We start from the raw sequence: 12912 nt of genomic DNA, 5'->3' as shown, positions 1-12912 counted from the left end.
TAATGCTACCATGAAAACTAAAATAAACCACGACCCTCATGAATCACGTGAAATATAAATATTTGGTAAGACTTGCAGGTTTTTGTCTTTTTGTAAAGTCAAACCAAAATGATGACTCTGCAAACCGGATGCATACGTGCACATACGTGCACATCGCCGCTGACCTATTCTGCTCCTTTTTCCTCTCTGCTGTAATCTGACACCTCTCCTATTCATCCAGCTGAGGCCTGTCGGTGTGTGCACACTGAGCAGCAAGCAAATTCAATCTCAAGAACAGCTTTATTATTTTTATAAAGAAGTCCTGCAACAAAGTGGAGACACTGACGCGCACATAAGCAGACAGATGGATGGATAAGGTGGTCGTTGTTGTCCCGCAGTACCCACACAGTGCCAGCTCCTGTTATTAAAACATGTCGTCCACACCGAGGAATTAAATGATCTTGTTTAGCAAATATTAGAGTCGCGAGTCTGCATGGCTGCTGCCTTGTTTAGTGAAGTCACCGTCCTTCCCTGCTTTACCTAAAATCACACATCTGCTTCCCTTTCCCATTAAAGTGAATGTCAACCCTTGTGCTAACTGCTAGCAGCTAGCTTTAGATGATGCCATAGTAGCGTTGGGCTTAATGGCAGCCTGAGCTCCTGGGCTCTCAGGGCTGCATGCTGCAGCACATGCAGATACGTAGGCGCTACGATCAGCGATCGAAGGCTCTTTTGTTCCCTAGAAGACATTTTAATAAGTCACACAGCACAGAGCCGCTGTTCGTGCTATTAATGACAACTGCTAAAATTTGCATAGTAATTAAAACAATTAAGCTTAATTTGCTTCAATATATTCCCTTCACTCGGCTTCCACTCGGCTCAGTGCGCTGTGCAGATGACACGCTTTTAAACATTTCTCATTGGCTCAGCCATAATGTGGCGTGCATTTATATGCATCGGATGCAGCCAAACCGACGTGTTGCCAAACACTTTGGGAACCAACGCGCGGCATTTTCCCGTTTCTGAAAAAAGCAGATACATTTGTAAGTCGTGTCCTTTGAGGAATAAATGCTGTAGGGTCTCTGAGAAGTGTCTAAATCTAGCGACAAGTCGTAACGCTGGCAAACAGCGCTCCCAATCCCAAACTCGGCCTCGCCCACCGAGGCTCCGCACGCTATTTCTGCCTCCAGTGCAGCTCGTCTCCTGAGAGGCGCACAGCTAACGCTTGTTCCAAGCGACACATGGACACTTGTACACAAACTGCACTTAGTATTTCAAAACTTTTGCAAGTCTTTTCTTCACAGCACGCTTTACTCAGTCACACTTTAGGGAACACAGATGTAATTAAAACTGTGTCCTTGCCTCAATGTCACATCTCAGTGCTGCGACCGAACGAGCTACAATGCTTCTGCAGAGACGACGCGTACTCGCAGCTTTTTCCCCCCATTTATTACTGCGATATGAAAAGGAAGAAAAGACGTGAGCTCCGGACTTTACAAAGCATCCAGCAGCAACGCTTCTCAGGATTCAGGTGCAATGCTTGTGTTTGCATGCAAAACGTGATTTATGATGAAGCTGTACAATTCAGATCAGCTCCCAGAGAAAATTGTGTATTTTCCTGCGTTAATGTAAGATTAGAGCTGCAACTGCCATCAATCTCGGCGCCAAAGAGAGAAGCGAGTAATCAAAGCCAGGTCCATAAATCTGAACGCGACGGTCCAACAGCATGTGTGCAACTATTGTGTTGCAGCAGCTTCAAAGCAGTCTAATCAAGTGGATTAGTGAGTCACAGCAATCACATCAGGAGAAAGTTTGACTTTATTATGCGATGCCAGGCCGGTTAAACGTGTGTGTTTGGGCCTGAGGTGAGTCAGCTAGCAGAGCTGGCTCACTCAGCATCACAGGAGATGGAAACAGACAGCTCTCATGGAGCCGAGCCTCTTCACATTTGATTGGATTTGAATAGATAGATACTCTAAATCACCGTCTATTACTGTTCTTCAGACTACCTCCTCACTTTTTTACCACTCACAGACGCTAACACGAGGACCTTCCCATTACGCGCTCGTGTTTCAGCCGCTACCGTCCGCAGAATCAATCGATTATACGTTACTCTATAATTAAAACTCACATTTTTCAATTACTCGCTCGCACAGAAGCTGAGATTACAACTCAAAATCAAACGCGGTGCAGGTGCATCACGGCCAAGGACAAATGTATTATTACTGCAGCCACAGACCGGCAGTGCTGCACGCTGGAGGCAGCCTGCAGCATCACTGAAACAAACATTAGAAGGCTCGGGTCTGTTACCTGTGCTGTGACAGCTGTCGCCGTCCGAGTCGAGCATCCATCCTGGATAACAGGAACACTTCACTGTGGTCTTGTACTGCTCACACACTTGGCTGCACTTCAGGTGACGGCTGCAGTAGTCCACCACCTCACACGTCTTGTTGCTGGAGTCCAGGTGAAGCCCGGGGGGACACGAACACACAACTCCTTTCCCCGGTGCCACAGTGCACTGGTGACTGCAGCCCCCTCTGGCTACAAGGCACAAATCTGGGGTGAAGAAAGGTCCCGAAATCTTAGAAAGTACACAGAGATGAATCTGTGTCTGTCTGACAGGAATCCTAAAGGTTTAATATTTGCGCATAGGAAAAAAGACGTGGTCTTTTAAACTGTGAGCTGCTGCAGACATCATAAGTCAAGCATAAAGGTGGTGTGTAATGAGCAGGCACATAAACAGCAGGTGGTGCAGATTCATGAGGAGAAGAGTGGCGTCTATTTGCATTTAAAGCAAAGCAGGAAAAAACTCATTTTTTCCAGAAATTACATAAAAAACAAGTCTTAACTTTGTGCTCCTCATCCTGTCGTAAAGTTCTCGTTAATTAGCAGCTCGAGATGAAACATGGAGTGAAAATGAAGCTGTGAACGAGACCTGGACTTAGCAACATAAGGAGAAATGAACAAAACAGTCACAGTGGCTGAATGGTGGGTGTGAATCCTGCTGAGCTGGTGCAACTCAGACCCCTGAGGTCCCATCTGAACACAGCCTAATTTTCAATGAGGAGCCAGAAGCTCTTTTAGCTACAAAAACACTCGAGGGTCCTGTGAGGCCCCCACGAGGCTCGGCTAGTGACGCTCTCGAAAATGAGCCTCCGCGTTTACGCTGCTCACTTTTAAGAGATTAGATGGGAAGAGCTGCTCACATGAGATAATCTGTCTCATCTGAAGGCTGTTGGACAAACACTTGCAGACTTCATATTCTGTCCCTTTGGTCTCAACAGACACCAGTTACATGCTGACGGGACACCGAAGAGCTCCAGTGGGAGATTTTTGGCATTCCCAACATCACAACATACTTGCATATCATACGTGTGATGATGTGAAACCCTGTAAATGCAGATTTGCCTTAAACAAAGGCTTGCTTGTCTTTGCATCGACTTTCTTTGGTTCTAAACTGCTGCTACACATCAAGTTTTCATTAATCCATCCATGCACAAAGTGCATCGTTCAAAGTTTCCGTGGATGGAAGTCATTATTTATGACACTTTCTCTTTAGTCTTCCCACTTACAATGATTCTTATGTGAAACATTCTCTCGTGGGCTTGAAAGGTGGGTGTAAATGTTCCTGAGGAAGAACAGCCGTTACAGTCAGCTTGGATCTCGCCGTTGACAAGTTTTGTCATATGTCTAATTATCCGCTGTGTAACTTGTCAGAATCTGTTGACACTGGTATGACTCAACTACTCCGGAAACTTTTCCAACCTTTTTCTGACTGAGCGTTTGATGAGCTGTCCGCATTAGCTGTCCACAACAAAAGGCTGCGTTTGGAAACCTCAGCGCCAGAAAGGAAAACGAGAAAAGCCGGAATTTTTACAAAAAGTGTGACAGCGGACGGTAAAACGCGATAAAATAGAAGAAGCGCGTGGGTGAGCTTTGCTCTGGATGTAGGCGGAGCCATGTGTAGAACATTATGTTCACTGGTTGATCCAGTGTTGTGGGATTAGATCCTCAGTAATCACACACGACTCGTGTGTCCACATACTTTAGACATAAGACATCATTACCACAGATGGGTCCTTCGTCGGAGCGATCCGCACAGTCCACTTTGCCGTTGCAGATCTTATCGGGCGTGAGGCAGACCGAGGAGTCGTTGGCACACGGGTACTTGGGCGGCTTGCACGCAGCCGACTCACACGACTCTTCGTCCGAGCGGTCCTCACAGTCGATGTCCCCGTCGCACACCCAGCTCTTTGTGATGCACTTGCCTGCAGGAGCCGAGCAAACATTAGCACAAATCTTTCAAGCAGGTGAACGTTTGATGACCAGCTGATGAAATCTCCTTATTTCCACAGGATTCAGAAATAAAGCTCCCTGCTGAGTGATGCATTCAGGGGGAGACGGATTTCTCAGTTCTTTTGTCATAACCTTAAAACAAACGCCATGTATTATTCCCAGAAGGCCACAGTCAACAAGCTGCCTCTCTGGTTTGTGTTTAAACCGATGAAAAAGTCCACATACAATCAATATTCCCTGTGCTGTGCAAAGGAGCCTGATTGGTAAATCCCTCATTGCGGGCAGGAAGATGTAGGTAGAACCACGAGGGGGTGAATAACAGAGACACTGGGATGTATCAGCATCACTCAAAGCTTGTATGTTTTCCACATTTTCGATCCCACTGGCGTGTTTGGCGCCAGATCGGTGCAAACTGACATGGGATGGTGCCGCGACTGCGTATGTTTGCTTTTAAATAAAAATGCATTCACACGACGCTGCTGATTTAACCCGTCAGGTTCTAAATGTCTCATTTAGTGGTACCGTAGTTGCAAAGATAAACACAAACGCTTCTCTGTGAGTAAAATATGCTCGACACTTGTGGCGCAGATGCTGTGTTGGGCTGTTTTTGTGCTAATGCACATGGACAAGGAGGTTAATCATTTGTGTAATTGAATTATCTCCATCCTGAAAATTTCACCTTGAACGACACAGCCTGAAAACCGCACAGTCTGCGAGCAGAGGATGGATCGAGGATGTAAAAGGAGGGAAACGGATTTTGTTCAGAGTGGGCGGCACGACGGGGAAACCTCCTCCTGAGTGGATTTATTAAACGTGGCTATTGCTTATTATTATTTATTTGAGGGTGAAATACTTTTTTATCTTCTTTCCAAATATAACCAACCTACTAAAATATCAGGTTTCATATTTAATTCAACAAAACGTTAGCGTAGCCACAAATGAGAGATGGCTACTCTCTTGAGATGGTCCTCAGTGTGGCTGCAAATGCACTTTTAAATAATAGACGAGTGCATTTACAGTGTTTTCTGTGTGCATTTGAACATTTCTCACCAATTAGTGTATAAAGAGCTTCATATTTGTAGGGTCGACCTTACAGTATAAAGCGCCTTGAGGCGACTGGTGTTGTGATTTGGTGCTGTATGAATAAAGTTGAATTGAACTGAATATTTGCTGATATCATCCACGTGATCCTGACTGCACAGCAACACTGTAATACTTAGTGTAATGCTAAAGGTAAAGATCCCTGATAAAAGCACACACTATATCCACTCCCATATAAATGGATGCATGGAGTGTATACAGTAGGCACTGTAATCCAGATTTATTCCTGCAATATCTGGCAGTGATTCCAGGCTAGAAGTTCCTCATTAAACTGTCTCAGGCTAAAAGTTTCAAATTGAGAATAAATCCTTCCCCCATTTAAATGTCTGACTCTCCTCCCTGTGACTGAATACTTTATCAAACACTGTATTTAAAGGCATGAGATTAGATATTTCATGCAAAAAAAAAGTGCTTCTGGATAAATTACTGTGCTTGTACTATTAGCATTACTTATTAATATGTAGTATTAATAGCAGGCACCACAGTCAAGTGAAGCATCTCACTGCATTATAGTAATGATCTAATTGGTGGTATATATCGTGCTTGCTTTTTATACTCACACATGGACAGCGTAAAAAAAGAGCACACGCTTCTGTCACGTGCACGAACTGGGAGCAGGAAGGGAAAGCTGGGCTGTGAACTGGTTTGCACATGTGCAGCACCAGTGGGGAAGCTAAATCTGATCCATTGAAGCATATCGACTGAGGAATCAGCTGATGTCACTGAGATTGTGCCTGAGCTTGACTTCATAGTTTGCTTAAGCTGCTATCACGCTAGATGCTGTTTTGTTGCATTGCTTCAGATTATCCTCTTCATCTCTGGCTCTCCTTCATCCGTCAGAGCTGCAAAGACCGGCTCTTTTAGAAAGGCCTTTTTGAATATTTCCAGAGAGGGCAGTGTGTTCTTCAGAGGAGGACAGAACAAACTGCATGAGTGAACAGAGATCTGACACGGCGCAACTAGAGAGAATAATAACTGTGTGCTTTAGTCAACCTGTCACCATGCAGCAAAAATGAAAAGGAAAAGCGTTTAGTGATAAGTGGAAAATTCCAGGACTGCAGGACTTTTTTTGTTTTTGCCCTTTTTCTTACATTTAATACAAGAAGGTAGATGCTCAGTCGGGGTGCGTGGACGGTTTAAACAGACTCTGATTGGTTGAAGAACCACACGCAGATGCTCAGATTCATTTATAACTCATTCAAATATTGTTCACTCTTGTTTAAAGGTTTACTTACTGAACTCAAATCCATGCCAAGTTTAATTTTTATGCCTCAGGACCCGATGTTACCGCAGTCAGACCCACAGCATCACTGTCAGCTGACTAATGAAGTGTAAACATTCAAAAAAATCTGGAAAGTATCTCAAAGCTACGAAACATCAGTTTGCATTAATAATAATAATGGATTGCATTTATATAGCACTTTTCAAGGCACCCAAAGCGCTTTACAATGCCACTATTCATTCACACACTGGTGGAGGCAGCTACGGTTGTAGCCACAGCTGCCCTGGGGCAGACTGACAGAAGCCAGGTTGCCATATCGCGCCATCGGCCCCTCTGGCCAACACCAGCAGGCGGTAGGTGAAGTGTCTTGCCCAAGGACACAACGACCAGGACAGAGAGCCTGGGGATCGAACCGGCGACCTTCCGGTTACAGATGCGCTTCCCAACCCCCTGAGCCACGGTCGCCCCAATTGTTAATTGTTGAGTTACAACAACAACAGGACCCCAACACAGAGGTGGCACCTCCAGGACCGCTCTGTGTGTTTCTACCTGTCACCTGCACATTAACTCACAGCTCGTTGCTAACACTGCGCTGTATTCACTACCTGTATCTTTGCAGGTGAACTTAGCCTTGGGGTCACACATCCTCTTCGTGCCCTCGCAGTCCTTCTCATCGCTCCCGTCCTCACAGTCCTTATCGCCGTCACAGCTCCAGCGCTCCGGGATGCAGGTCCCGTCGGTGACGCAGTGGAATTCCTCGGCACTGCACTCGATCACCGGCGGCAACACTAAAACAAAATTAATTTGACAATGAATGCCTTTGAGATATACAGCAAAGTGTCACGGGCAAAAACCTCGCAGTTAACCTTTATTTTAAAAGAGACGTATTGGTGGCAAATATTTATGATAGTGAGCCGGGCAGCGGCGTCTATAACAGGTCAGCACCCCGAGAAGAATGGAGTTATTTCACAAGTCTTTAAGGTTTATGTGTCCGAGATATTTCTGTCTTCTTTAATCGCTCTGGTTAGTATATCACACACACGGGTTTCATCAAACAATCGGGTACGACGGCTGCGTGTGTGTGTGTGTGCACATGTTTAGACATCCTTGTGAGGACAGAAAACAGGCATGCTGCTATACTTGTGGAGACCAACAGTCCTTATGGGGACAAAATGCTGTGCCCACCAGTTTGAAGACATTTAAGGACAAAAGTTTAAGTGTTCCTCTGTGGACCGAAGTCCACCCTGAGGTCCTCCTCTTCCCCCGATGAGCCTGGTCTTTTTTGTTCGTTAGTTTTTGTCCCGTTTTGCTTGTTAGGAATTTTGTGTAATTTCTTTGTCCCCTGTTGGCTGGTTAGGGTTAGGCTGAGGGTCAGGGTTACACATCCACTCTTCATGGTTAGAGTAAGGGGACAGGGAAAGCAAATGTCAGTGAGAGGTCCTCACTAAGATATGAAAATCTAAACTTATGTTATTTGGAAATAGTGGTTTAAATACAAACGCAAAGATTCAAATAAATGGTGCTGATATTGAAAGAGTCAGTGAAAATAAATTTCTGGGGGTAATAACAGATGAAAAACTCAACTGAGAGCTCACATAAGAGATATTCATTCCAAAGTATCACGAAGCATTGCAACACTAAACAAGGCAAAGCAGGTATTTGACAAACATCACTTCATATTCTACTGTTCACTGGTTTCACCATACTTAAGCTATTGTGCAGAGGTCTGGGGCAACAACTATAAAACATTACATTCACTTTTTACTCTTCAAAAAAAGCAGTTCGAATCATCCACACTGCAGGTTACAGGAACGTACAAACTCACTATTTTTGCACTGAAATATTGAAAAATTGACGATCGAGTGAAATTCCAAACAGCACAAATTCTATTCAAAGCAAAAAATAAAGAACTGCCAGGTAATATTCAGAGTATGTTTGTTTTGAAAGAAGGAAGTTATAATTTAAGGGGTTTTTGTAACTTCAAAACAACGAAGGTTCGCACTACAAGAAAAAGCTTTTGTGTTTCTGTGCATGGAGTGAAACTATGGAACAAACTGAATATGGAATTAAAGCAACGTCCAAACATAAAACTGTTCAAAAAGAGTTATAAAAATATGATCTTCTCGAACTATAAAGAAAAGGAAAATATTTAAATTAAGTGAATGTCATGTAAAAATTCATGATGTGATATTACAGGATATAGTATATCAGAAATCTGTTCACTATTTTTATTACAAATGATATCAGTAAGGAAGCAACTAAATATTAACTGATAATTTATGGCAATAATTTAAATAAGTGTTTACTTCTTCCCTTTCAACATGTAAATTAATCAGAACGTTTTTTTGTATGTAATTTGTATAGTATTTTTTTTCTTTCTTATTTTCTTTTCTAAATGTACTTGTAAATTGTTCACATGTTGAAATAAATTACCAAAAAAAAAAACGAGTGTGTGTGTGTGTGTGTGTGTGTGTGTAATTGTGGAGTCACAGCCTGTGTTTTAAGAATGGTTGGGTGGGTAAGCAAAACTCGCCCAACGATACACGACCGTGCTCACCGGAGGACCCGGGGATCAAACTACCAACCTTCTGTTGAGCAGCTGACCCATAGTCAGACATAGTGTCTGACTCACTGGTTCAAGCTCACCTTATTGTATATTCCGTGTGTGTTGATTTGGATGTGATGGCTTAATGCTTAAATGAAAAAACAGAAAACTATTTAACAGTAGAAGCACAGCGGAGACAAATTCAAGCCTCTGGGGCAGAATTAGACACAGGGGGAGGAGACGTCTGCAGCTCCCATCAGGAAATGGTTTGATGAATGGTGCACACATTCTAGTGACAAGCAAGCGAGCTGTGAGTTTTCTAGGAGCTTACATAAGGTTTGTGTGATAATTAGATTAAACGATTCAAGTCCTGATGGTAAAATTCCCGCGCACACAGAGCAGATAAGATTTAGTCACACAGCAGTGTGAACACAGAGTTAGTGGACTCGAGCTGATTAGCTGTTAAACTTGTAATTACAACACCTACATTTAAATGCTGATTCGAATTGCAACTAAAATCATTTGCACACTCAAATAAATATAAATCAGCGCTCGTGAAGGTGGCACAGGCAGCTCGTGTGTGATGATTTAATCTATGACGGTGTATTATAAATAAACAGGTTAACACTAGCTGTTTGAACAAATGGAAGACAGGATGTGTCGGTCATTTCAAAACCTGTTCATCAGCATTTTAACACGCTGCGCAGACATCGCTTACATGCAGGTCCACCTCTGCAGGTTAAGGTCTCGTCGCTGAGGTCACCGCAGTCGTTGTCGCCGTCACAGGCCCAGTGGTCGGGGATACAGCGACCATTGGAGCACTGGAAGTGGGTATTGGAGCAAGACTGGATGCAGCCCACTTCATCGCTGCCGTCTCCACAGTCGTCATCTGCACACATGCACAAAAGTTCAGTGACAGATTATTGTTATGAACGCTGGTGGGTGTAAGGTATATGTAATCCTGGTTATAACCATGAGGGCTGTTGCCGTTGCACAATGCACTTTTTTGATGAAAAACTTGGGCTGTTTTCTCTGGGCTTTGTGTGTGTTTGTTTGTTTGTTTGTTTTTCTCTCTCTGTGTGAAGAGACTGCAAACCAATTTCCCACTGGGGACAATAAAGTTACCACTGGCCAAGGTTAGAGCCAGTTTATGCTTTCACCTGAATCGCAGTGCCACTCCACACTGATGCATCGTCCACTGGAGCAGCTGAACTGGGTGACGGGCTCACAGGTGGGGAAAACTGCACATAAACAAACATAAGTTCAAATTAAAGAAATATTTGCTTCACGAAGCCACAAACAATCAGCTGTGCTTGTAAAATGTGATAGCAAACATCAGGTTTGTGTCCTAAACTCAACACTGACCTAGACTCTGAAAATGATATAAAATAAAACAAAAACAATACCAATAATTTTTAAAAATAATCCTATTACATTTTTATATGTAAAAAATAACAAACACACTGTATGGAATCAAAGACGACAGTGTGAGTGAAAGACTTGTGTCTCATAAATCTGTCGAATAATGAAAATAATCTATAAACTAAAAAGGTTTTTATAGGCAGCTGCACGTTTCAGTTAGAGGAAGAAAAACAGGAAAACAAGAATGATTAAAATCATATTTCTCACTTTATGGATGCACACATCGCAGGGAAACTCATTCATTAGTCCTGAGATATTTCAGTCATGGTGAAACATCTTCAATATAAATGTTACTATCATGTTAATTCTTATATGAAGGTTTGTTAAAGGTGTCCATGACCATAAAACTGAAAATATTAAAAATATTAATTACTGTTATACGTCTTTCCATACATGCACTGATAGTCTGGAGCCGACTTAAAGAATAACTTTAAATGATACTAACATTGATAAGCTGTAGTTTAAATATATCTGCTGACAGCTCACATTCGTGACTGCAGGATGTTCCCAGTGTCTCACAACGCTCAGGTTTAATCTTCCGTCTCCACCACAGATCCGTAACCGTAGGGATTTTTTAGTAATAGCTTTAACCTCAGCGACCTTCCAGAGATTCCCATTTGGGTTCATTTGGGACTCTTGGGTTAGCCGTTTCATCATTTTAGTTTTTTACCCCTTTCACACAGTGACAAAGTGCATTATCTGACAGAACAGAAAAAAGTTGTCTGATTAAAGTGATGTTAGGAAAGGAACATAATGTTTGAATCAAGAATGATTCCAGCATCCTTCTGATTCTTCTGCTGATGACACACTTACACTCTTACTGCTTCGATCAAGAGGGTAACAACATCACATTCACCTGATGAACTAATATAAAAGCATTCATGCTAGTGTTAACCAGTGTTGGTCAAGTTACTTGAAAAACATAATCAGTAACTAATTACTGATTACTTCCCCAAAAAAGTAATCCCGTTACTTTACAGATTACTTATTTTCAAAAGTAATTAATTACTTAGTTACTTAGTTACTTTTTAAAAACACGATTTACAACCTGAGTAGGTGATAAAGTGATAGATCTTTCAGCCCAATTCTACTTTTTCTGCATAATCCATCATACAAAATGTAATCAAATGGAAAAGTCTCTTTTTAAAACTTGTTTTATTAGTTTTAATCTTTTAACTTTATGCATCAAGCAAAAATTTAATTATCTGCAACATTCTCTGACTGGAAGAAATTAGTTTAACATTTAAAGCTATTTTCTGCACATTCCAGCACATAAAATAAAATATTTTTTTGTGTTTACACTCAGTCTTTCAAATAGATGCAAGTAAAACACAGCAGAAAATAAATAAAGTCAAAGACTCAGCGGTCCTGTTGCTCTATTTTCACCTGTAAAGCAGGAGTGGGGCAGGCGGAGGTTTACCCTGGTGCAGGTGTGCCGCGGTCAGTGGAAGAATCCGCGAGTGTCTCTGTGAGTTTCCCATTACGTCGTAGCTACTCGGTGCTTGTTGGAAGTTTAGGGGTTTTTTTCGCTGTAAAAAGAAGTTTTCTTCCCACGCACAGCGGACACTAATGTTTTTGTCACTTTTTATGGAATCAAACTCAAAGTAAGGTCAGTACTTCCACGCTTTAAACGCTGCACGCTCATACTCTCTCTGCACTCGATATATGATCCACTGTTGATCTGCACACAGCTGTTGTCACGAACGTCGCACTCGCTTACGTCACTGTCATGAGACATTCTCGCAAAAAAATCACGGTTTTAGTAACGCAGTAACGCAGCGTTCCTACGGGAAAGTAACAGTAATCTAATTACCGTTTTTGCAATAGTAATCCCTGACTTTACTCGTTACTTGAAAAAAGTAATCAGATTACAGTAACGCGTTACTGCCCATCTCTGGTGTTAACACAGTCCCTCCAGGAGTGGACGTCCCAGGTCAGACTGTACCAGCAGTCAGAGAAACAGCAAAAACCCAGGAGCTCCGTCTCGGTTCAACATTACGTTTCATGACGATACAATTAGAAAAAGACTGAATAATCAAACAGTGTCCGGTGGACTCTGTGTGCAGGTGACATTGTGACAATGTCAGGTTAACGTTTTCATTCCCATCAGACACCAGCCGTGTTTCTGACTCGGAGATATGATTCCTGGATGCCTGAAGCTTTATTGACTTGAGTATAAAACACAGGCCTATATTTGAAATGATTTGTTGACTGAAATACTTTTAGGCGCTGCAGAGGAGACAGATAATATTTCTGTCCTACAGGATGCTTTCCTCAAAAATGTCAGGTTTCAGCGACGGCACATGTCTGGCTGGAATTTAACATTCGTTAAAAATGAAGACGAGAC

The 12912-nt window shown here is 42.5% G+C and overlaps 1 protein-coding gene across 8 annotated transcripts in view; it reads right to left on the bottom strand.

The window, feature by feature from the left end:
• lrp1bb (low density lipoprotein receptor-related protein 1Bb) overlaps positions 1 to 12912 on the bottom strand; it is a 270260-nt gene that overhangs the window by 109724 nt on the left and 147624 nt on the right. For all 8 annotated transcript variants that reach the window (XM_026144139.1, XM_026144138.1, XM_026144140.1 and 5 more), the window contains 5 exons: positions 10304 to 10384; positions 9862 to 10032; positions 7204 to 7386; positions 4047 to 4247; positions 2290 to 2535 (listed from right to left, as the gene is read on the bottom strand). In XM_026144139.1, coding sequence (XP_025999924.1) covers positions 2290 to 2535; positions 4047 to 4247; positions 7204 to 7386; positions 9862 to 10032; positions 10304 to 10384 — 882 coding nt within the window. The remainder of the gene's footprint in view (positions 1 to 2289; positions 2536 to 4046; positions 4248 to 7203; positions 7387 to 9861; positions 10033 to 10303; positions 10385 to 12912) is intronic.

The sequence above is a fragment of the Astatotilapia calliptera genome, chromosome 16 (assembly GCF_900246225.1).
Source record: "Astatotilapia calliptera chromosome 16, fAstCal1.2, whole genome shotgun sequence".
Classification (NCBI taxonomy): domain Eukaryota; kingdom Metazoa; phylum Chordata; class Actinopteri; order Cichliformes; family Cichlidae; genus Astatotilapia; species Astatotilapia calliptera.
The sequence above is the reverse complement of the archived record's forward strand: the minus strand, read 5'-3'. Positions and strand labels throughout refer to the sequence as shown.